The sequence below is a fragment of the Panicum virgatum genome, chromosome 1N (genome assembly GCF_016808335.1).
Source record: "Panicum virgatum strain AP13 chromosome 1N, P.virgatum_v5, whole genome shotgun sequence".
Taxonomy (NCBI): Eukaryota; Viridiplantae; Streptophyta; class Magnoliopsida; order Poales; family Poaceae; genus Panicum; species Panicum virgatum.
Window position 1 is genome coordinate 8287935 of NC_053145.1, and position 25102 is coordinate 8313036.

Here is a 25102-nt window from a genome sequence, read left to right on the forward strand (position 1 = left end):
GACTTCCTTTTGAGTTTCTTTTAGTTCTTCATCCAAGGCATCAAAGTCAAGGTCAAGTTCTTGATACTTCATACTTAAGTTGGCATAATCAAGTTTAAATTTCTTGTTGCATGAAGTAAGTGACTTATTAAGCACAGCTACTTCCTCATGTTTGACATTCAATTCGTTGGGCTTAGCAAGTAACTTGTCATGCTCCTCTCTAAGTTGCTTGCTAGAAACAATAGATGTATCATGAGTTTTTACTACCTCATTATGTCTAATAAGCAACTCATTATTTGAGGACTTAAACTTAGTATATTCATTTTCAAAAACTTCGCATTTAGATTTGTACTTCTTGATCACTTGTTGGTACTCATCTAGGATGGTTTGCACTTCATTAGGAGATAAATCATATTCACTTTCATCACTAGAGGAGTTGTCATCATCGCTCACCTTAGAGTTACCTCTTGCCATGAGACACATGGGTGGTGGAGGTAGAGGTGGCTCATCATCACCATCATCATGCATGGCAATCCCCACTATCTTCTTCTTGGAATCATCATCACCTGAATCATCACTTGAGGATTCGCCATCGGTGATCCACTCTCCAAGAAAAGCATTGATATCTTCCTTTCTCTTGAAAGACCTCTTCTTCTTGAAGTCCCTCTTCTCATGACTTTTCTTTGACTGCTTGTTATGATTGTCATCATCATCTTACTTCTTGTTGAGCTTTGAGGGTTTGGGACAATCATAGGAGAGATGCCCATATTTGCCACAATTGTAGCACATCTTCTTGGCATTATCATTGCTTTTCCGGGTACAAATTTGTTCTTCTTTGGATCATAGTTGTACCTTTTCTTGTTTAATCTTGACATCATCTTGGAGGTCTTCCTCATGAGGAGTGCAAGCTCAACATCACCATCTTCATCACTTGAATCATCACTAGCCTCATCATCACTTGAGCTTGGTGAGAGAGCCTTGCACTTGTTCTTCTTCTTGGACTTGTGATCACTCTTAGCTTTGAGTGCAAGATTTTTCTTTGCTTGTGGAGGATCAACTTCTCCCAAGAGGAACATCTCATGAGATCGAATCTTTCCAACAACTTCACCTACTTCAAGTTTTGATAGATCTTTCTCATAGAGCAATGAGGTGATAATGTTGTACTTGGGCTTGTGAAGTGAATGAAGAATCTTCCGGATGATGTCACTATTAGTTAAAGGAGAAATTTCAAGAGCATTAATATCCTCAACAAGTACATTCAATCTAGCATACATTTGTTCAACTAATTCATTGGGGAACATTTTGAAATCATTTAGTTTTTCCTTAAGCACTTGGTACTTCTCCTCACGAAGCTTTGTAGACCCAACATGAATGGTCTCAAACTCTTTCTAAACTTCGTGAGCCGTTTTCTTGCTATGGACACGCGCAAAGATGTCCTCACTAAGAGCATCAAACAAAGCATTCTTGGCTCTAGCATGGTACTTAACTTGGACTTCACTCCAATCACCAATAATAGGTTTTTCGGTGACCTCCCAACACATGACAAGGAGAGCCTCAAGGTAACCCGTCATGCGGGCTTTCCAGTAGCTATAGTTTCTCCCATCAAATTTGGGCGGTCCACTACTTCCCGAGGCCATCTCTAGGATTTTAAGCCTATGAAAAGAGAGCCTACGCTCTAATAACAATTAAAAGGATCGAGGCCCAAAAAGAGGAAGGGTTGAATTGGGACTTTTTCAAATTTCTAGAAGGTCTTTAACCTAGACTAGTATTGCCCAATCTACAAATTTGAAACCTAATGACAAGAGCACACTAGCAAATGATCCTTAGGTAGGAAAACACACTAACATGCTCATTTTGCCTAGGGAAGACCACACTAGCAACAACAAGTCATAAACAAAGATTCACACTACCATGCAAATTGTCCTAGTCAAACTACAAGCAGACAAGAGCAAGAGCAAGAACACAAAAATTTAATTGCTTGAAGTAAATGCAAAGGACACGAGACAACCGAATTTTTTTCCCGTGGTATCGAGGAGTTGACGCTCCCCCCTAATCCACGTTGGAGCACCCACACAGGGGTATCGCTCTCTTTCTTCACCAAAGAGCAAGTGATCACTAAGAACGCTCCTTCTCCATCTCCGGAACGGCGAGCTTCACACCATGTACAAACTTCTCTTCTTGGGGCTCCCACAAACTCCAAGAGCTCACCAAGAACCTTCCGATCACCAAGACCGTCTAGGTGCCATCAAACACCAAGAGTAACAAGCTCCTAAGCCTTCACTTGACCTACACTCAATTGGCCCTAGCTCAAGTACACTTGCTACACTTGCAAAGGTTGCACTATCAAGCTCTAGATCATCACTCTTTTGCTCAATGCACTCTCTCTTCTTCTCAAGGGTGGCCTCAGGTATTCAATGCGTCAAAGGCAGCTTAAATGAGCCAGGGGGTGCCCTTATATAGAGTGGAGAGGGTCACATAGCCGTTAGAAGTCCACTGCAGAAAAATCGTGACCATCGAAAGAACCGAAGGGTTAGAAGTTGAGGGCGTCGGTTCAACCGGTCTCTCTGTGTCCAAATAGTAGCCGTTGGGGGTTCTGACACAGTATCCAGACTTGCGTCATTGCACCGGTGCATGCTCCGAAGAGGCATCGGTTCAACCGGTGCTGAAGAGGTTCTCTGATCAACTCAAACAAGCTCTCTGGAATATAGTATATCGAATGCACCGATGGTAGTTTTTGAAGCGTCGAATCAATCGGTGCTGAAGGCGAGTTGAGGTCCACCAAACATGCTCTCTGGAATAAAGTACATCTAATACACCAGTGCTTTGCTTGGGACCATTTGTTCAACCGGTGATATAGAGTGATTTGACTTGATTTCAGCTTGCATCCAGAGGAGATAGGCCGACAGGGTCGTCGGAACTTCCGCCAAGCGTCGGATGCACCGATGCTAAGGCATCGGTTAAACCGGTGCTGCAGTTTTTCTTGATTTTCAGTTGAATTGACTTGGAGTTGAATGTTACTTCGATTGTTTCTTCTTCGAAATGTTTTGTTGACTTCTTTTGACTATCTTGAGCTATTTTTGAGCGAGTGTGCTAGATCTCTAAGGCCAACTCAATTTTGGTCAAGCTACTAACTCACGAACCCCTCTTAATAGTACGGTCAAGAACTAGAAACTATAAAACCTAGCTAAATCAAGTGTCCTTCATCTCCCTATGACACTTGAGACTAGAAAGGTCCTTAATTTTTGAAATTTAATCCTTGGCACGCTTGATTATGGAACTAATCCAATCATTGATTTTTCCTTCAAAACACACGTTAGCCGCATACGGTTGTCATTAATCACCGAAACTTACCATTAGCATCTATCGGCCTAGATGCACTTCACCCATCCACTTCACCACGCCGCCGCAGCAGTCCGCCAGTCCCACCAGCACCACCATGGCGGCTGTGGCGATCGAGCAGCAGCAGCTGAAGTGCTTCTCGGATGAGGTGGATAGCCACGGCCCACGGGAGCACCAAGCTGAATGGAGCCAGCGGGTAGTGGGGCACTGGTGGTGTCCGGTGGCGGACTGGCGGCGATGGGGCGAGCATCGAGCATCGTCGTCCGTGGCACCGCTGCTGCCGCGTGCCTCTCCATCTCGCGTGGACAGGTGCGCCTTCTTGCCGGCCGTCTTGCCGGGGAGCTTGCGCCAGGGGGAGGGGGGAGCCACGCCGGCGAGCCGCACCGGGAAGCTCTCGCCACGGATGAGCCACGCCGCCGACCGGTGAAGAGAGACGACACGCGGCGAGGGATGGGCGTGGGAGTGGCGAATTAGAGGGTAGGGTGCAGGCGAGAGGCGAGATAGCGAGAAAGGCCCGCACGGCAAAGATGCAGAGCGCGGGAGGTGGGATGACGATTGGGATGGCGAGGGGAGCACTATGAAGCGGCTGTTGGATGCTGATTTTAAAGGAACTTATCCATTTTTACATATCCAACTATTTTTACAGAGTCTCTTGGAGATGTTCTAATTAGAAGAAAGAAAAATCTAACCTTGCTATCAGGACAAAGAAAATCTAACCTTACTACCAGGACAATTGATTAGGGAAGCAACAAATGACAAATAAATGAGAACGGAAATGGCAACAACCAAATGCTTTTTTTATAGAAATACTTTAAGGGAAACCCCTAAAACTTAATTAGGTGCGGCACCCCAGGTTTGAACCCTGGGCGGGAGTCCCCCAACCAGTGGCCTTTACCACTGCATCGTGAGCCCCTTCGCAACAACCAAATGCTTTTGTTAGTGGAAATCCAAATGCTGAGTGCCAAGAAACAAACAACCGTAATTTCTTTGTGTGGCCCTAATATAAATAGCAGTTCCTTCTTTGACCCCAAAAAATTCAAACTTTCTTTTTAGCTCCGTTTTTATCTTCCCATCCCTTCTTTAGTCGTACTGTCAAGTTTGTCAGTTAACTCGCATGAACACCAGCTTGTGATTTTTCATCCTCTTTTCTTAACTAAAATGACCTCCAAATCACCTCCAAAATTTATATAGCTTTTTACGTTAATACAAATAACAGAGATGAATCCATTTTGCAAAAAAAAAACATATGTAACATCTACGATCTTGAAACTAAAATTCACCAAATTAGACTACTTTTTAAGAATATCTGATTTCTTATAGCACAAAACTAATATTAACAAATTACACATATTTCTATGATGGAGATGTATTAATTTATAAAATATTCTGTATCATATATTACTTAGAGAATTTTGAAGTTTTGTTAAACATTTATTTTTTTGAAAGAAAGTTTAAATTTATTTGTTAAAGTACTTCAAAATTATCTAAGTAACATATAGTTATAAATAATTTTATAAATTAACTCATCTTATCTTAGAAATATTAGATATTTTTTTATAAATTTTTGGACAATATGTTTGTGCCATAAAAAGTCAAATATTCTTAAAAGGTAGCCTAATTTGATGAATTTTAATTTGAAGCTCGTAAATGCTACATATGTTTTTTTTTGCAAAATGGGCTCATCACCATCAGTTGTATAAGAAGTTTTATGAATTTTGTAGATTATTTGGAAGTTGTTTTAGTAAAAAAAAGGTGATAAACCACAAGTTGCCGTTCATAAAAGTTGACTGACAGACTTGATTGTAGAGTCAAAGAAGGGATGAGATAAAAATAGGGTTAAAAAAGGGAGATTAAAATTTTCAAAGCCAAAAAGAATGAATTGCCATTTCTTTCACGACCATACAAGAAATTTACCCAACAAACAAAGAGTTCTATGGTGCGGAGTGTTTTTGTAAACCTAGAAGTAAGGTGAAACTATTTTTTTTAGTTTCACCGACTTCGGCTTCAACGGTTTCAAACACCCCCTATAGTTCATGTTCCAAATGGAATTAAAGAAAATTATTGCAACTCGAAGCGGCCTCTAAAGTACTCTAAGTTTTTGTTCCCATTTCAGAAATATAATAGCCTCTAAATTTTTTGTTTGTCTAGAAGAAGAAAAGATACTTTTCCATTTGCAGACGCGAAAAAGTGCATCCGTGTTACGGCATGAGCATGACGCACGCATCCCCTTCCTGCACCGAGCATACGCACACGGCACACTGAAACGGAAGCAAGACCGTGGAAGTAAAGGCGCCGCCCCCGGGAGCACACAACTAGGGGGAACAAATACACCTCTGGACTCTGGGGGCCTCTCTCCGACCGACGACTGAATCTACCTCGCTTCGCGCCTCCGGTTCCGCGCCGGGCCCGCCAGAATCGGAGCTCGGGATCGCCTCGGCCCGTGGCAATGGGAGCTGACTGCGAGGACGCCGTCAAGCAGCTCAGCCACCTCATGGAGCAAGGTGCGTGCTTTCTTGCTGGAGCCATGCTTCGCGCCGCTTCTCGGGCTTTCTTGGCGATTCTTGCGGCGTTTCTGTCTTTCTGACCTCTCTTTTCTTGTTCCGGATCTTCGCAGTGGAGGCGCCGCTGAAGAGATCGTTTCAGGTATGGATCTGGGGTGCCTTATGGCCATTTCGCAGGGAAAGCATGGATCTTGGTTTTGTTTCTGATAGAATTCAGCCTTTGAAGTCGGATCATAGTGTTGCTTGGCTAATTTCGGCTAGATTTGATCTGATTTGGAGAGGGAGAGGTAGCTACGTAGTGTATCGTTACTCCTCTGGAATTGCTATATCGGCATGGATCAAAATGGGACAATTCGCTTCATCTCTGGTGTTTTCTTGGTTAATAGAACACGCTAGAGATATGGTGATGTTGCTATTACTGCTGGACAAGTGCTTGCTTGGAAATGTTGCGTGATCTGTAACAAGTAGTATATGCCATGTGAATTTGCTGCATTGTCAATGGGGTGGTCACTGGTCAGGTTTGGTGGTGCTTGTCTGCTTGGCCTTGCCTAGTATGTTAGCGGTTTAGAGCTGTGCATGCTCTATGAAGTTCGTTATAGTTTTCTGGGTTGACATCAGTTGGGAGCCCCATGGGTCAAGCTCCCGTATTCCTTGATGAATGGAGTGGCTGAATCATGCTGATCTGCAGTCTAATAACTTGCTAAGTCAGTTTGAACGTATTTGGGTTGACATCAATTGGGAGCCCCGTGGATCATGCTTCCGTTCCATGATGAATTGAATAGCAAGACTGCTGATCTTTTGTCCATTAAGTGTGCGAAGTAGATTTGGACGTATTCGGGAATCGGAATTTGATGTGGCACCTGTATAATTTTGCAACTAACTGCCATCTAGGAACTTTTGGTATCCTGTGGCGTGTTGCACCCTTTCGGTGTTTAACGTTAACCAAACTTGAAGCCTGGATTCTGAGACACGTGCTTATCCATAAAACGTCTCAACTATGTTTACATTACCAGTTTAAGGTATGTTCTAAATGTTGTACACGTGTGCTAAGTCAGTTCCATTCATTGCTTGTCAATTCATTTATACTTCAACAAAAAAGAAACCTGCAGAAACCGACAAGGGCTGTGATTGTGATTTGGTGAACTGAAGGCCAGATCCTACTGAATTTGATAGTCCTTAGCTGATTTTACAGTTTCTATCTGCCTTTTCATTTTATTTCATCTTTAGAAACCTACATTTCCCGATGGGGGTGGAAGCTGGGCCAGAACCACCGGAAGCCAGCTGACTGTACATCCATGAACCCTCTCAAGAATGAACTCAACTACCATATTTTCATGTAACAACCGCACAACTCATGGAATGATGTAAAACCTCCTATTTTTCTAGTGAAGGCTGACCAAAGAAATAAACCTTAAACTGTTTGGTCTTTCACAAAGTTCTCTCTTGCCACAGGGAGGGAGCCATTAGTGAAGCAGAATTGAATCCACCTACCATTCTGGAGGATATATTCCCAAGCAGAAATTTCAGGATTGTAAAAGAGTCTATTGTGATTATATTCTTGGGAGATCACAATCAAGAACTGATGTTTTGTGAACCAAACCAGCCCTGCAAACTTTAATTTAATTTCACAGATCATCATTAGTAGTATATCATTGATATCATTTGGTTCATCTCCACCCGTTTTAAATTCTGGCAGTTGCGAACATACTTCATAAATTTGCATTTGTCATAGGGGAATGTTCGGTGAATGGAGTCAGCATTCTGTTTCTGATACGTGTTTTTTTTTTCTAAATCGTGATTGCGGAGTCACAAACCTCCTACAGAGACTACCTTTGCTCATAGTGTTTTTTGTATCCTGGCTCTTTAGTCTGTGCTACCCATCACATGTCCATGCTATGTATTTATACGCTTGACTATGTAGATATGATTACATTTCTTTTTTCAAAACATTGGCTCAATCTGCGAAACTTAATCCATTAGCACTTGATGTAAATTGTAATATGATTGATCATCAACTTAATCTGTGACTTGTAGACAGATTCTGGGAAACGAATCTAACCACATCTTTTTTATTTCAGAATGTGCACCAGGGTTATCCCAAAGAAACATTGATGCGTTTCCTAAAGGCTAGAGAGTGGAACGTATCTAAGGCTCATAAAATGGTAATCTTTCATACAAAGTTTCTCAACGGCGGGTGAACTAATTACTAAAATTGACTAGTAATGTTGCTGTTTCTATAGATTGTAGATTCTTTGAATTGGAGGATTGAAAACGAAATTGATAGCGTGCTGGAGGTGAGTCATCCTCTCTAGAATATAATCCAGTCACAGTAATATTTTGATCTCCACACTAATATTTTAATCATTTTAGTTATTTATTTTTCTTAGTGCACCACATGTCACTCTTCATAATATGCCTATTTCTGCTATTCTTATTTAGCAAAATTCTTCACTTTTGCTGATCAATGTTTTTGTTGTCCATTTGCAGAGACCTATAGTCCCAGTAGATTTGTACAGATCAATACGTGATTCACAACTTGTTGGCCTATCAGGATACACAAAGGAGGTATAGCTGTTTACTTCCAATAACTAAAATCTATGTATCGGTTGAACGTTAATTTGACTGTGATACAATATGTTTCTTACCTTTATGAATTGATTATGAAGAAGTTATTGTGTCAGATAGACATCATTTCAGATATACCTTTTTATTATTAGTATCCTAAGGCCACTCACTGTATTCAATGTTCACAAGGAAAGTAATATATGCTGAATGAAGATAGCACTGAAGAGGTTGAAGTTTTAACTTTTGATCACCAAACTTCCATGGCGTGATGTCCTACTGTCAGCAACACTATAGCCTACCTTTCACTAGCTAGGGAAGGCGGGTAGTGACATCCTAATATTTGTAGTTTCAAAGTTTTTTTTTTTTAGGGGGGAGGGGGGGGGGTGCTGTCTGCAGTTGACCTGACAGTATATATTATTTACTAAGATCTTTCTCACCTTTGGGTTTGCCTTTCTTAAACTAGGCAAACATCAGAGAATCATTAGTTTCCCATTTATATACTAGGATCTATAGTCTGTGCTCCTTGAGGCTACATGTTTTTAAGAATATAGCGAGCCTGCTACCCCAATTCTTTCTATCATTGTTTCAGTAAGTCTTTGTTTATCTCATTGGCAGGGTCTCCCGGTTTTTGCCATTGGTGTTGGACATAGCACATATGACAAAGCTTCGGTAATTACCAGATGCTTGCTATTTATGATTAGAGTAAATTCCTTGAATGCCATTGAAAAATATAACTCATCCCTTGTGTGCCACTGAATGGCATGTAGGGGATTTTTTTTGCGTCTATGACATGTGGAGCCAATGACACATAAGGGATGAGTATAATTTCCAGTGGCATAGAGGGAATTGACTCTTGTGATTAGGGTAGAACCAAAATCATGGAACTGGTTCCTTGTACTGTCTGCGGCAACATATATATTTCAGAGGTTGATGCAACCTTCAAACATAGTATGATAATCAGTTAGCTACCTGAATAATGAAGCTTATCCAACCAACTTGATTTTATCTGTGGCCCTTTGCTTCCTTCTACTGAATTGTGTTTTCTCGACTAAAATAGATGTATTTTATCTCAGGTCCACTACTATGTGCAATCTCATATCCAAATTAATGAGTACCGTGATCGTATAATTTTGGTGAGTATCCAAAACAAATGCTGTGAGTTTAATAGATTGCTTATGTTGACATATAAATTCTTTCCTAACTTATTTATACCACATTTAGCCTAGGCTGTCCCAACAGTTTGGGCGCCCTGTTACCAGCTGTATAAAAGTTCTGGATATGACTGGTTTGAAGCTATCAGCACTGAGCCAAATAAAGGTTCGCTTTGTGACTATTAAGTCAAATTTTACTTTTTCATGAGATCAAATGCTAATGAGTTAGTATTATGGTATATACATATATGGATGTATAAATTGACTAGAATAAGCATATTCTTACACTACTAATAATTAGTTAGAATATTGAACTTAGCTTTATCTCAACATCTTGTGTTCATGTAGAACAAATTTTCTTGAACTTCCAACTCGGTTCTGTATACCATTCAAAGAAAAGTGTTACACTAAAATCTAGGAAGTAATTTTTCACTTATTCCATATTTTTTTTGTTATGTGCTCATTACTAGTGTTACTTCCGGGTTTCAGTTGTGATATGTTATTTTTATTAATATAGTTTTAATATGTTACAGATGCTGACTTCCATATCGACAGTTGATGATCTGAATTACCCTGAAAAGACAGAGACCTATTATGTAGTTAATGTTCCATACATATTTTCCGCTTGTTGGAAGGTACTATTGAATTTCCACTGATGTTCAAACCTAAAATTTACTATTGATTCTTTAGCAAAAACTGATGACAGTTAATTTGAGCATGTTGCTAGGTTGTGAAGCCCTTGTTGCAGGAGAGGACCAAGAAGAAGGTTAAAGTTTTGAGTGGTTGTGGGAGAGATGAACTTCTAAAGGTACATAGCTGGAAAATGTTCTTCCCTCCTGTTGGCTGTTTTTTCCCACTTACATCCTTCGTTTCTGGGTGCAATAATAGCCGTCTTTGTGATCATGAGAACGGAGAACCGTATATGAAATGCCGCAGAACATTTTTAGCATTTTCTCCCCTTGGTAAGCAGTCACAATGCTTCACTTTTGTAGATAATGGACTATTCATCACTCCCCCATTTCTGCGGCCGGGAGGGCTCTGGATCATCAAAGCACTCGTCACCAGATGTTGACAATTGCTTCTCCCTTGACCATCCTTTCCACAAAGAACTTTACAGCCACATCAAGGAGCAAGCATCGCACCGGGAGCTCATCAAGATGGGATCATTGCACGTCAGCATTCCCGAGCCCGACCTGAACGACGCCAAGATTGTCGAGGTCATCCAGGCCGAGTTCCAAAAGATCGGCGAGCAGGACGAGTCCACCAACGGCCACCAGGGTTAGCATGTGACCGATGCCGCCAGTGAACTCTAATGAAACTGGCAATTGCTGCTCATTCTGCATTTCGGTTGACGGTCCCCAGTCGCCTGGGGAATATAGTAGCAAAAAGCCTTGCGCCTCCGTTGGTGCAAGCTCGAGTTTGTAGCTGGAGAGGCTGAGAGATAAACAAGTGGGTGTATATTAGATGGACGTGGATCCATAAACACCTTTTTGTTAGTGTAACCGCAAGATGGTATATGGGAGGAAATCCATGGAAGTGTTTGGTAAAACAGTGAATGATGACTTATCTTTGCATTTTTTTTTAGAACCTCTTTGCAGTTTCAACAAAATGCATGGTTTGTGGGAATGAGTTGAGGGGTGGGGAGTAGAGGCCTGCTCGACCTATCAAAAAGCAGGGGCAGCTCATGCAAGCTGCTTTGGGGCCCTTGCCACCCATGGATCCTGAGAAGCCCGGCGCCGGCGCCAGCGCTGACCTGCTCGAGAAACGTTCTCGTACCTCGGGCAGCGGCAGCTGCAGCCTGCAGCGCGATGCCGTCGCCGACTGGATATACGCCGGCCGCTGCCGCGCCATGGCACATCGCCCGCCGTCGCCGACAGGGCATACGCCGCCCGCAATTGCCCATGCGTCCCTGCAAGTCGGACTCTCGGAGCACTTGAGCTTGAGCACCATGTAATCTTGACGAGATTGCACGGTTTGGTCCCTGTGCGTGTTCGCAGAGTTGCGGCGGTGCGGCGGGGACCGTGTGGTCCAGCGCCACAAAGGTGACCATCCCGCGTTGTCAGTTGCCACCGCGCGCCTGTCCACGGCCTGCTGCATTTGTTATGTAATAGTAAGTGTGATTCTGTGCCATGTAGTGGTATAATAGTACCCTCCAACGGTACTGACCGGGGTTCGATTCCCCGGATGCGCAATTGGCTTGCCTTTATTTTTTAACCTGCTATCATGAGGTTAGTTATTGTTCGTTATAATGTTTTGGACAGCGAGTTGAGGTTAGTTACGACTTATGAGCAGATAATTTTCTTCCATCATGTCGAAATATAATCAGGGATTCCTCGTTTTGCATGATGATAAATGTTGTCAGGGGACCAGGAAGACTGTAGGATGCTTTCCTGCCTTCTTTTTCAGTTTCGGGATACCAAACTTTGTGCAAGGTTTAAAAAGTCACTGGCTCACCAGCTCATCCAAAAGTCAGCCACGATTGTTTCAAAAAAAAAAAAAGTCAGCCACGAGGGAGGAGATGTTGCCGATAATTTGTTTCTGCAGCAGCTGCTGCCCACATGTAGGTCTGCATATATACAGAAAGGTCTCGTTTGGATCGTGCTACATTTGTAGCATGCTAGTGAACAGTGTTACTTTGCCCGTTAATTACGGTGTCAAACAAAGTCAGTTTACAAAACCAACTTCAGAACCCCCGTGCTAGTGACCCTGAAGAATCTAATGAGACCTTTGGCCGCCCGATTAGAGGATGGTTACTGTAGCAATCATCGATTAATTATTGTCATTAGATTCGTCGTGAAAAGTTACACTCATCTCTGAAATTTTTTTGCAAATAAACTTCATTTAGTACTTCATGCATGCGAGATTCTCTTTTCGGGAAGCGTGCGTGCTACATTTGTAGATATCCAAACGAGGCCAAAGTCTAGTGTGTCAAAATGGGGCTTGCTTTCCCGAAGGAACTCTTGGCTTTACAAAAAAGCATTGGCTGGTGAGCCACAGGAATATGGTTTGAGCAGTTCTTGTCCCAGGGCTGAAACTTTCCAGTGAATCACAATAGCAGTAAATTTTTTTAATCAACCCAGTGAATTATTATGATAAGCAAAGCATCACAAACCCTCCTGTTTGCAAGGTAGCATCAACCTTGGAAACACTTGTTGGAAGCAGCAGAAATCAGAAGATTACGGGATTTTCCATGCTGTGCAAGTGATCCTTAACTTGCGCACATCAGTCTGTGCTTCTTCAGAGGTTGCATGCATTGTCAGGCTTGTGGCCCAACAGGACAGATGCCTTGAGTGCCATATGCTTATATAGGACAGTGATTCCACAGCTACTTACTGGGGAAGGAAAGGTGTTAAATTCAAAGTCATGTGTGTCCATGACAATTACCTGCTGAATTATTGCCTCCAGAAATTATTTGGTAAAGTGAAAAAAAGCATAAAAACTGATTTTAAGATCCAAGTGGCAGCAATTCTCCAATATGAACGGAAAGTTGGTGACTGGTGTGTAAGGAGTCGTCATCTAGATTTTTAGGCTGCATTGTTGAAATTTTGGGGAAGCTAAGCAGTGAATTATTACAAGGATATGAAATAGCCTTACAAGATTCTTTTGAGGTAAAACAGGGTGAAAATGAAATGCCGACTAGAAGACGTAAACTTGAAGTTTCAGATTTAAGGAGATCAGGCTGAACTATGAACCATGAGGCTTGATTACTTTGTACAGAAATGAGAACTGCATCTGGTGGTCATGCAAGTAAAACTAAAATTCTGAACGTAACTGTGATCCGAATCAACCGTTGAAATTCGACACCGCGATTTTTCTATGAAGCTCCATCGAAAGAATCAGTGTTAATAAACTGCATGCACTTGTCCCCAGCCTCAAGCCTGGAGCAGCAGCTAGCTCTTGATGAGCGCCATGAGCATCCAGTTCAAGAAGCATGGTCCTAACACACTATACAGTTTGCAGCCATGCGTGCTAATCTGTGGTCATGTTGCTAATGCTAGAAAAATCAATGTACATGGAAGAAGCGCAGCCGAGTACCGTACAATCCACCCCCGTGCCTGCAAAATCAGAATCACAAATAATAAGAAATAATACCGCACAAGTAATTAGTTCGAGCAATGACAAATGGGGAAAAAATAAGACTGGTACGATTTTGTGCAATTATGTGCACATGCATACTATATCTACACTATTGATATTGCATTGAGACACGTGCTACGCCATCTGATCCTTGAAAACTCAAGAATCAAATGGTGTAGCACACATGCATGATTGAGCAGCCAAGCAAATTAAAGCATCATGTATGTATACCTGGAACAAGGCCATGAGAGACGATGGCGGCGGCGGCGCGGAGGATGGCACGAGCCCCTTGAGGCCGATGTTGATGGAGACGCTGCCGTCGGGCTTGAAGAGGCCGAAGTGGCGCTCGGTGGTGGGCCCGGGCTTGAGGTTCTCGTTGAAGAGCGCGAAGATGTAGGCCTTGGCCACCCGTTCGGGCCGGTAGGGCGTCCCCTTGCGCAGGAAGAGGCGCTTCCGGAGGTTGCGGTTGTAGGTGATGGCGTCCGCCATGCCGGCGCCGGCCTCGGTGGCGTCGCCGGCGGACGCCCAGCCGGTCTCCGCCACGCGCACCTCCATGCCCGGGTAGCCGGCGGCCTCGAGCGCGAAGTAGGCGGCGTCGAGCTGCGCCTCGAACATGTTGTCGTAGTGCAGGTTGGTCTTGGGGTCGACGATGCCGGAGTTGGGCTTGAAGAGCGCGTAGTTGATGTCGATGTGCGACGGGTCGCTCATGTAGGCGAGGAACGGGTAGGCGTTGACGTAGAAGGGCGCGCCGGTCTTGGAGAAGAAGTCGAGCAGCGGGCGGAGGTACACCATGAGGTCGTCGCGGAAGACGCAGGCGGACGGCGGGTACGAGTTGGCGAAGACGGCCTCCGAGTGCGGCGTCGAGAGCTCGATCTTGCGGTCGAGCCGGAGCATCCGGAGCGCGTCGTGCACGTTGACGACGGCGCCGACGAGCGCCTCGGCGAGCCCCGTGTCGCCACCGCCCAGCACCTCGTTGCCGACGGTGATGCCGACGATGCGCGTGGACGGGTAGTAGGGCTGCACATTCTCGTTCAGCCAGTCCATGGCCTTGCTCGGGTTGGCCGCCATGTCCTTGAGGAACTCGTTGGGGATGGCCACCACCAGGTTGAGCCCGCTGCCCCGGAACGCGTCCAGCACCTTGTGGTCGGCGTCGTAGATCTTCACGTTCCGGATCCGGGCAAGCTTCAGCAGCCGCACCACGTCCTCCGGCGGCGGCAGGTTGTCGGCGATGCGCCCGTAGTTGATCCCGTACGTGCCCACGAACGAGTGGATGGCTGCAGGGAGGATGGGCAATGTAAAATCATGCGTCAGTGTTTGTAGATTGATAAACTCGATCAAGAACACCAGTCATTTATTTATCTGCAATTCTGCATCAGAAGACTCGATCGGCCGATCAGCGAACCTTGGTCGGAGCGGTGGGAGACGTTGGTGACTTGAGCGTGGCAGGGGAAGGCGAGGAGGCAGCAGCAGAGGAGCAGGAGCAGCCGGCGGCGCCCGTCGCCGGACTTCCACCGCGGCGCCATCACCACCGCTGTCTCCCAGCGGCGCGGCGAGGAGCTTGGCGAGCAGCGGGGGAGGGGGAGGAGGAAGGCGTGGTGGCAGCGCGGGGGGCGGGCATTAGAGCAGGCGGCGGGCGGCGTGCGGGGCACGTTGCGTGGGGCGCGGGGCACGGTGGCACGGCCATGGGGGCGCGCCCGCGCCCGCGCACGGTTAGTTTAGTACTTCTCCCCCGCGCGCACGCCGGCGGGTGAGGGCGGCGAGGGGTGGCCGGTTGCTTGCCCTGCCGGGCTCTCTCGGTGGGAGGGAGTGGTGGTAGGGGTTGCCAAGAATGGAATGGCCGTGGCCGGGGGGGAATGGTATCCGGTCTCTTGCGTTGCCTTGCCTGTCCGCATGCGACGCGTCTGAGCTCCGTGCCCTCTGCTCTCCTCTGCAGAGAGGGAAGCGAGCAAGAAGACGAAGAGAGAGCCTGCAGAGATCCGGATCGGAAGGAAGCAGAGCAAGTGAGGCTTCCCAAAAAAATTTTTGCACCCTACCTGTCACCTCGAATCTTCGGACACATGTATAAAACATTAAATATAATTAAAAAAATAAATAATTACACAGTCTAACTGATTAGCACGAGCTGAATCTTTTAAGCCTAATTAATCTATAATTAGACATTATTTGTCAGGTAACAACGAAATATGTTACAGTATCAAAACCCAAACTTTTTCACCAACTAAACACACCCCGAAGGAAATGGAATGCTGACAGTGACGAGGTACACAGGCTCAGAGTCAGAGCAGGAACCACGTCAACGGATAAGAGCATCTCCACCAGTCTCGCTTTCCCCAATAAATTATTGATATTGGGAAGAAATATGCTCCAGCAGTTTTCCAATACTTTTTCCATTCTCCAATAATTATTGGATTGTCCTAATATCTCATACTAACTCTCTTAAAATAGAGGGAGAATTTTGGCTCTCCCAAAATATGTTGTTGTATTGAGTTGAGATTATTAAGGAACTGCAAAAGCATGTCTTCCAATAACTTATGAAAATTATATTGGGACATCCTAATAATATGTTATTGGAAAATGTTTATTGGGAGTCTGCTAGGCAAATCCTGCGCAAACCTTTCAGTCTCCACTTCTGCCATGACCTTATCCTTTAACCAAAAAACGGCCAACATATAGCTTTGACCTTTGCAGTTTGAAAATGTGCTGAAAGAGCAGTGGTTTATCATACCAATCTCAGTGGGAGTATTATAGGAGTGTCATGTGCATTAAATTTGCTACCATGTACCAATAACATAAGGAGAGAGGAGAGATGAGTGTCATGAAATATGTCCACTGGTATAGTTCTCAAGTTTTCAGTCTTGATAACTGTGTCCTGAAGGGGTCTTTTGGCACAGAACTCGGCAGACGTATGCTCTGCAACAAGTTCCCAGAAATCCAGGGAGACTGAAATTTGGTGGCGGCCATTTAGGCCGTGTTTAAATCCTGTAAATATAAAACACAAAATTTTTATAAATTGCTTGCATGGTGTACTAAATGTAGTCAAAAAATAAATAGCATTACAAAGGGCGAGTTTGTTTCCGCTTTTAATCTGATTATGGACGGAAAAAATCGAAAATCCCACCCAAACGGGTCGCTTAATTCTCAATTATGCCTGCCGCCGATTCCCACCGAAGCCACAGCACAACGTGCGGGCCGATTCCTGCAGAAGCGTCGCGAGACTCGCTTACCAGGTAAGCGGATGGATTTCCCCCCGATACCCCTCCTCCCCCGTCGAAGACCAGAGGCCGGAGCTCCCGTATCCTGCTCGTCCCGCGCGCCGTGCGGAGCCCCTCGTCCTCGGCCTATCGCCTCCATTGCTGCTGGCGCGCCCTGCTGCCGCGCCGCCTCGAGCCGGCGGAGGACGAGGACCTCGAGCCGGACCTCAAGCCGGCGCGCGGACCAGCGCCTGCGGCAGGCGGAGGCGCTGGGCGAGCTGAGGCGGAGGCTGCACCTCCAGCGCACGCGGAGGAGGCCGTCGTCGGCAGGAGGGGGGCGGCCGAGGCCGTCAAGCGGGTGCAGGAGTAGGTCGAAGCAGGTGCTGCCGCTGTCCAGGGCCTTCACTGGCGCCAGAGCTCCACGGTAGGCGGAGGTGCGAGCTCCCTGCGTGATGCGTGAGATTGACGAAGAGATAAGGAGAGAGAGAGTAGCAAGAGATAAGGAAAGAGAGTATGAAAAACATAGAAGAAATATGTATCCATCATTTATGTAGTTGTACTTTACAAATTAGTGCTGGTACATCTATTGGTATATTTGTGATATTAATCTATTTGATCTGATAATAATTATATAGTAAAGATACTCAAAAAAATAAAAATTATTGAATTTTGCTCGTACTCAGCAAAAAAATAAAATATCATCAGCCTCAAGGACATTTCAGACATTTTACCACTCAGCTCAGAGAATCAACTCAAAATAATCAGGACTGCCAAACACCCAGCTTATCTAGACAGCCGATTCTCCAGACAGCTGGTTTATCTTAGAATTCTGATTCTCAGAAAAACGAGGTCCAGAAAAGCGAAAACAAACAGGGCCAAAAATGGATTGTAAATCGCGAGACGAATCTAATGAGTCTAATTAGGACGTGATTAGACACTAAATTGCTACAATAATGCTATAGTAAACATGCTATAATGATCCTCTAATTAGGCTCGTTAGATTCGTCTCGTAATTTACAGACGAAATCTGTAATTAGTCTACATTTAATACTCCAAATATTAAAGATTTTGTTAAAAAAACACAAAATACAAAGTGAACACACCCTTCTCTGACCAAGCGACACAACTTTGTGCATCAGCAAGGGACAATGTGTGGCCTATGTTCCGCTAGAAGAAAGGGACGAGAAGACAGGTTCTCTGTATCAATAAAAGATTCCATGCCGGTGTTATTCTCATGAAAGGATAAACATTCTGATAAGAGAAAGTCTAGCAATTTAGCCGGCAGCAGGCGCAGCATGCAGCACGCGCTTGGTGGACCCATCTGCATTTAATGTTGTGCTATTCTTTTAGCCAATGGAGAGCGCTGCTCCACCAATAATCGCTGCGTGTGAGCGTTGCACCGGCGGAGAGCGGGCGCGTCGCGAGACGCCGCTCTCGGACCCGTTTTGTTTTGCAGCCCGCTACTAAATAGTGACACTTTGACCGTTTATTACGGTGTCAAACAAAATCAGTTTACAAAATCAACTCCAGAACTTCTGTGCTAATGACCCTGAAGAATCTAATGATGCTTTTTACCGCGCGATTAGAAGATGGTTACTGTGGCATCACTGTAGCAAATCATCGATTAATTACCGTCATTAGATTGGTCGCGAAAAGTTACATCAATCCCTAAAAAATTTTTGCAAATAGACTTCATTCAGTCCTTCATGCAGGAAAAATTCTCTTCTAGCGTTAGGATTCTAACGCTAGGATTCTCTCCTCTATTCTCTCTCCTACGCATCAGACGTCGCCAGCTCCACGCCCATTACTAAACTTGCTCTAAGAAGATAGTGGGAAAAGACATAGTACAGTTGCTATACTAACTGCTAATGGGCTCAAAAACACAAGATGCTAAGACTTCGGAAAAAGTGTAATCAGCCCAAATCATCATCCAATAAAAATATGTTTGGTAATGTTAGGATTAGAACGTCCGACGCATAGAAAAATCGGACCGCCAACATATGTTGCAAGAGTCAAGTACCAACGTTACACTTATTACTCTTTATGTTACTCAATGGATGTTGCATCAAACATGATGTTAGCCAGCAAATTCTGAATGTTACTTAGTGAATTCTGAACATGTATTGTCAGAATTCGCCCAAATGACCTTTGTCGGACATGTTCATGAAAAAATAAATAAAGAAAGAAATGACCAGTTGGGAGCAGGATGGGATGGAGTGATGGACATTGGATGCACCTCCCTGTCCCTCTCCCTACACTTCATTCTCAGCACCAGACAAGGGTCTGCAGAGAATGAAACTTGACCTCATAATTCTATGCTTATCAAGATGAATAATCATCTGGCTACAAAAAAAACAGTGCAAAAGTAATGTATCATCCTGTTGTTATCACAACTATATATACATAGGATGAGAGCATCATCTTTTTAATCACAAGTCTTTTATGCCTTTGTGGTGCCCCGAAGCCAAGCTTGTGCGCGCCCACCCAACCATCGATCGAGAGAGGCTTGGTTTTGTTGGTTCTGTCGGTAAACCACAGCTGTTACAAAACGAGCTACTATGGATATAGTCGTTGACTACTGATGACTAGGCTAAGAATTTAGGAGATTTAAGTCATTTTCTCAGAGAAAGGAGAATAGGATTTTAGGAGCAGCGGGTGCAATAATAACAATAATAACAAAAGGACTGGAAGAAAGCTCAAGTTACTCAAACTTATGTTGGATTTGCTTCCAAAGTTCAAGCCTACTTTTTATCTTTGGTCTTTGTGAGTTAGTCCTTCCTATTTTTCATTACATGCATTGTTCATAAATTTTTTGAAGTCTATTTTTTCATCCAGATGTTAAACCACGTATTGAATTGATGTATAATTGATCTTTTTTTGAAAAAGTAATCACTCTATTCGGTTGGCTGGTGCTAATTTATTGTGAGAGAAAAGTACTGCCAGTTGGCTGGTGGCTGGTGCTGGTCTGGTGTAGGAGAAAAGCACTGCTGACTAGTTAGCTGACCAGCCAGCCGAACAAGCTGAATAAGGCTCATGGTGGTTCATGTGTTTGCACACATGAGGTTGTGGATTGGATGTGTATTCCACCTTTCTACTTTGAGCCTATATCCATGTTTAAATCTTTGAGTCTGTGTCAGCAAATTAAATTAACTCTTTTAGGCAAAAAAGAGATGAAAGCCTTACATTTCACAGAGTACTTTCACTCTTGAGGTTCACTAACTTAACTAAGACTAAGTTTATTCTATTGAGATATGTCCATCAATAAGGAAGCACACGTGGATTGTGCTAAAGCTTAAGCAGACATTAATATATCACATACCCAATGCCAATGTTTAACCAAGATCTATAGAATATGATTAAGGCTCCATTTGGCATAGTTTCAGCTCCTCCTAAAATGGCTGGTGAAGCAACTTTTTTGGTGAAGTTGAAGTTGGTCAAAACCATATTTTGTGGCCCATCCCTTCAGTGGAAGCTGAAATGAGCTTCACGACAGTTTTACGCCCGAAATTGGTATAAAAAAAAACCTGTTTGGCACAACTTCACTGGGAGGTCTCTGTGAAGATGTGCCAAAAGACCCTAACTTACCTTTTTTACAATAGATGAGGCAACATGACAATATATTTACTCTAATAGGCACGAGCATTGCACATCACCCTACTAACCCCCGCATGATGAGACAAAATATTGAATTAAAAGGTTGTAATGTAACAATATTATGATATCTAAGAATCATGTCCAAAACTCCAAATAGACACATAAGGCATCACTGTCATGTGCTATAACATAGTTGATGCATGTAGATAAAAAATAATATTGCAGAAGGGAAGAGAGCATCCAGTTAACTCATCATTTTGATATCCTCTCATAGTAAAATTGAATTCATAAATCATTCTCTTCACCTCTTATAATCCTATATGCTCATCACAATAGAGATTTAGTGACAATTTGCGTAGCAGTAACCGTGATTGAGTTTTAAGACAGTTTATTTCATACAACAACTAGCCTTTTTTTCCCCCTTTTGAGAACATAAGATTCCATTTTAAGATCTAAAGACAGGAGATATTGAAAGGAGGAACTGGAGACAAAAAGGAAAAGGAAAACAGTAGGAAAACAAACAGAGAAAAAAAAAGGAAAACAATGAAAAGACAGCAAGATTGGAGACGAGTAACCACCTCCAGCCCAAACACAGTCACCACCACCTACAACCCCCGCTGTCTCCTCCCCTTCCCTGCCACAACCGGTCCTTCTCCGCGGAAGCCGGCGAGCCGCCGCCTGCCCCATCCTCCCCGCCACGCTCCTCCGCACCGCCATTCCCCATCACTTCCCTCGGGTGAGGTAAAGAAGCGATCTTTCTACCAGCTCCCGCCCCCTCCGGCAACGTAGGCGCCGCTCGCATTTCGTGCGCGGTTACTCGGCTAGATCTGCGCGCATTTGGCGTTCTCAGGTGTAGATCTCGCTTCTACCTCATTTCCTTCGGTGAGGTACGTCGGTGGCGGCTTGGTTGAGATGGAGGATGTGGTCGATGACGTCATCGACGCAACGGGTCCGGCGGCTGCCGTCGAGGATGGGGCCAGTGGGAAGTCTGCATTGCCTAGCTTAGGGGGCCATGGTGAGGAAGAGCATGGGGAGAAAGGCAATGAGGATAACTCAGGGGAGAGCGAGGTGATCAACCCGCCCGAAGAGGCTGGCGGGGAAGCCACCTCGCCCCCCGAGGGCAGGAAGCCTCGCCTTTCCAAGGTGAGCTCTTGACGGTGATGTCTCGTAATGCTTCAGTGGCAATCTTCTACATATCGGTAGGATAATGGTACCTTGTGCTATTGTGCTCATTGGCATTGCCTAATGTATTTTTAGGGGAACCAAAGTCATGGACCTAAGGCTGTGAAGTCTAAGAGCCCAAGGAGTGGAGATGAAGCTCAGTCAAGGAGAAGAACCCTCAATTCTTCTCTTCCTAAGGCATCCGTTGCTCGGGTATCAAATGGTGATGCCGGTGTCGTTAGTAATGTAAGTAATTCACATGATGATGCACTTTGTTTTAATATCCTCCCTTATGGATATCTGGAATCAGCTTCCTACCCATTCCAGTTAGATCTTACATGACTTGTTTGATTGTTTCGCTTTTATCAGAAAGCTGTCAAGAATGAGTCTCACTCATCTTCCAAGGATGCAGCATTGTTGGATGACTCCAAGTAATTGCTTTGCTTCTTTCCTTTCTGTTTGCATATGTCTGTTAAGATCGGAATAATCTGAGAAAAGAAGAGATGTAGTAATGGACTATTAGTTTACATACCTCAAATGGAGATGTTCACAAAAAATAATGTTATTTTAGATCTATTCCAGACAAGAGTACCCCCCTTCCTGTTTCTTTCTGCTCAGTGTTTCTTCACATTTACTCATAGTTATTCCCTGAGTAGGCATAGTAGATGCACTTGATAGCTATTTTCAAATAAAGTTATCGGACACAGCTATATATTCAGAGAGTCTCTTATGCTATTTATATTCAACACACTCAAATGCAGGGAGAAAAGGAAAACTCAAAAGTCATCAGGCCAGCACTCTTCCATCAAAAGAGATGAAGAAGATTCCAACTGTGAGAGTACACAGCCTCGAAAAGTTGGCAGCACTCCTTCATACGGCTTCACCTTCAAGTGTGATGAGAGATCTGAAAAAAGGCGAGAGGTAAAATCCTGTTTAGCTATTTTATTTGCTGATTCCATTTTGAAATATGTATATTGCCTATTTGGTTTACCCATTCTTCAATTGAATAGTTCTATTCGAAGCTTGAGGAGAAGATTCATGCAAGAGAGTTAGAAATAAGCAATTTGCAAGCTAAATCAAAGGTATTCTTATTTGCCTTTCTTTCGGGAAATGTTGCTTTCCAATATCACATCTCTTATGTTGCTTGCTGATATTATTTCTTTAAAATGCACAGGAAACTGAAGAGGCAGAACTCAAAATGCTGCGAAAAAGTTTGAATTTCAAGGCAACACCAATGCCAAGCTTCTATAAGGAACCAGCTCCTGCCAAGGTTGAATTGAAAAAGGTAATTTAATGATTAATGACTCACGGCTAGCTATAATCCCTTGTACATTGAGTGAACTTGTGTCCTTGTGACTGATATGCCTTATGAGCATGTGCGGAATCATCACTCAGTCAATCATGCAACATGACTCTATTGGTTATAGTCAACAATGGCCTCTTGCCATTTCAAAAAATGTATTTGACAGAAATCTTTTAGAAAAAGGAGGTGAAGTTAAAACTATTATATAGTTTAGCTGGAACCTGGAAGCCTTTAATTCTCATGAAACCCCTGTTGCTGGCTGGGATTCGAATCTTGATACCAGCTGCTTTAAGACAAAATCAGAGGGATTTCTCTCCCTGTTGTCAAGTATTTTTCTTAATTCTCATGATAACATGGTAAACTGCAGTTGGATATTTTGTTTTTCTCTATTTACATATGTAGGGAATGTTCTGTTGTTGATCATCTCAGTGTCTATATATTACTAATGGCCAAATATGGAGTTTGTATTTCAAACTAATTATCTGTGTTCCAGCTCTGACATGGTAATATTACTCACCGTATGCTGGTATTGCTGTAGATCCCCCCAACCAGAGCTAAATCACCAAAGCTTGGTCGTTCTAAAAACAAGTCCACACCAGAGACTGAAGAAAATACTACGTCCGACCAACCTGCACGTCTGAGCCTTGAGGAAAAGGTTTCTCAAAATGGTGTGAAAAAATCAAACCCATCAAATTCAGCAAAGAAGCCCCAGAGAAAGTCACTCCCCAGATTGCCATCACAGGAAACAGGTATGCTCGATGACACATCAAGCTCATCACCTGCAAGGCAGCTAAAGAACACAAAGCCAATTGCAGGTAGTGCTCAAGCGACACAGTCAGCTACAGGGCAGCTACAAGGAACTGAGATGAAGCCAGACTCCATTCAGGGTCCGATCCAAGCTGGAGCTAATCCTGATGAACAGATTGCAGTCTAGCGAAACTCGCGGTGACCAAACCAACTGATTTGATATGGATGGTGTGCCCCGGCTTTGTATAATATTGTGCTTGTCTACTAGAGTAACTTGTGACCTGTATTATGCTATGTGATATACTCCTGTTTCGTTTTCCTGGAGTTGAGCCTGTACGCTGCTTATCTAGGTAGCTTTTGTTCATAGCCTACAGTTATATCCAGATTGTCCAGTCGTTTGCAGTTTGTCGCAAGAGGAATAGGTAAACTTCGTAAGTCATCAAGTGCCTGCAAACACATCCTAACTTATCCATGCAATGAAATAATCTTTGCAATAGTCAAGAGTTCTAGGCCATGCAAAAGAACGCTATGCCTAAAGTATTTTTTTTTTATTTTGTCTGCGTGCGTGAAGGTATGTATCTCCCTTTTGTTTTGTTCGTTCACCGGCAGTCCGGCACTGTTCACGCGCCGGAAGGAGCGGAGACAAGCGGGCCGTTAGTGGATCCTAATGCGCGCTTGGGCCCTCTTGATGGGCTTGACCAGAGTGTCTAGCTAGGCAGGAATCCTATCTATCTATCTTTCGACTATCTCAAAAAAAAAAATCTATCTATCTTTCGAAAGGAAATTGTGATCTTGCAATATTTGAGATCCTTGTAAATCTTTTCCACCGTCGGATTTAAGCGCATGTTTTAACTTTTAACCCGGCCAAAGAGAGTGCGCGCGTAACTTGACACGTGTCGCATGCTGGTAGTTGTAGGTGGCTTTTTGATTTGGAACTTCAAATGTGTTTTCTCATAAACGGTGCACTCAATTTTGAATCCGTTTAAACCACTATATTCTTAAGAATTAACCCAACACAATGAGATCCAAAATTAATAGTCTTTATTATATTTTAAATGTTAACATTTAGGATCATCTAGATCAACATTTTAGTATACTGTTTGAACATTTTTTTTTATAAAATGTTAAATTAGTTTATACTGAATGTTGAATAGATTATAGATAAATGCTGATTAACCATTTTAAATTGTTGAAGGGCACGTGTCTACACATTTGATGCATTAATGGAAGTATTTGAATAAAGTCGTCTAAAAGAAAAAAAAATTGCCTCTAAAGCGTCTGACCAACCAAACGACAGTGCTGCACTGATGCTTGCCTGTTGAATTTTGAATGACGCCGGGCTAAACTATGGACCGTGGGCCGGTTGATGGGCTTGTTGTAATACCTCGGTGTTAATTTTATACATAACTCGCTAATTATGGGGCTTAAGATTGTCATTAGCGTTGATTAAGTTTGCCTAGTGCATTTCACCTTAGCTAGTTTTGATCATGTTCT

The 25102-nt window shown here is 43.6% G+C and overlaps 3 protein-coding genes across 7 annotated transcripts; 2 read left to right on the plus strand and 1 right to left on the minus strand.

Moving 5' to 3' along the window:
- Nucleotides 1–5535: 5535 nt before the first annotated feature.
- On the plus strand, nucleotides 5536–11118 carry LOC120655008 (phosphatidylinositol/phosphatidylcholine transfer protein SFH2-like). 3 transcript variants are annotated; one of them, XM_039932731.1, is made up of 12 exons: nucleotides 5558–5819; nucleotides 5933–5961; nucleotides 7047–7155; nucleotides 7272–7981; nucleotides 8060–8113; nucleotides 8307–8384; nucleotides 9000–9053; nucleotides 9458–9517; nucleotides 9606–9701; nucleotides 10069–10170; nucleotides 10263–10343; nucleotides 10528–11109. In XM_039932731.1, exons 4-12 carry the CDS (start codon nucleotides 7931–7933, stop codon nucleotides 10816–10818), a joined length of 867 nt encoding a protein of 288 aa, XP_039788665.1. In that variant the 5' UTR covers nucleotides 5558–5819; nucleotides 5933–5961; nucleotides 7047–7155; nucleotides 7272–7930; the 3' UTR covers nucleotides 10819–11109. The 3 variants fall into 3 exon arrangements, with proteins under 3 accessions (XP_039788663.1, XP_039788664.1, XP_039788665.1); XM_039932729.1 differs by lacking the exon at nucleotides 7047–7155 and having other exon boundaries at nucleotides 5536–5819; nucleotides 7898–7981; nucleotides 10528–11118; XM_039932730.1 differs by lacking the exon at nucleotides 7047–7155 and having other exon boundaries at nucleotides 5554–5819; nucleotides 7898–7981; nucleotides 10567–11109.
- Nucleotides 11119–13215: 2097 nt separating this feature from the next.
- On the minus strand, nucleotides 13216–15586 carry LOC120655005 (glucan endo-1,3-beta-glucosidase 14-like). Its single transcript, XM_039932720.1, has 3 exons — nucleotides 15015–15586; nucleotides 13844–14886; nucleotides 13216–13590 (listed from the first exon to the last, which is right to left on the minus strand). The coding sequence occupies exons 1-3, from the start codon at nucleotides 15133–15135 to the stop codon at nucleotides 13516–13518; spliced, it is 1239 nt and encodes a 412-aa protein (XP_039788654.1). The 5' UTR covers nucleotides 15136–15586; the 3' UTR covers nucleotides 13216–13515.
- Nucleotides 15587–20959: 5373 nt separating this feature from the next.
- LOC120655006 (protein WVD2-like 5) lies at nucleotides 20960–24043 on the plus strand. 3 transcript variants are annotated; one of them, XM_039932724.1, is made up of 8 exons: nucleotides 20960–21540; nucleotides 21655–21804; nucleotides 21928–21989; nucleotides 22320–22479; nucleotides 22569–22640; nucleotides 22733–22843; nucleotides 23400–23610; nucleotides 23667–24043. In XM_039932724.1, the coding sequence occupies exons 1-8, from the start codon at nucleotides 21310–21312 to the stop codon at nucleotides 23678–23680; spliced, it is 1011 nt and encodes a 336-aa protein (XP_039788658.1). In that variant the 5' UTR covers nucleotides 20960–21309; the 3' UTR covers nucleotides 23681–24043. The 3 variants fall into 3 exon arrangements, with proteins under 3 accessions (XP_039788658.1, XP_039788655.1, XP_039788657.1); XM_039932723.1 differs by having other exon boundaries at nucleotides 20970–21540; nucleotides 23677–23999; XM_039932721.1 differs by having other exon boundaries at nucleotides 23400–23999.
- The last annotated feature ends 1059 nt before the right edge of the window (nucleotides 24044–25102 follow it).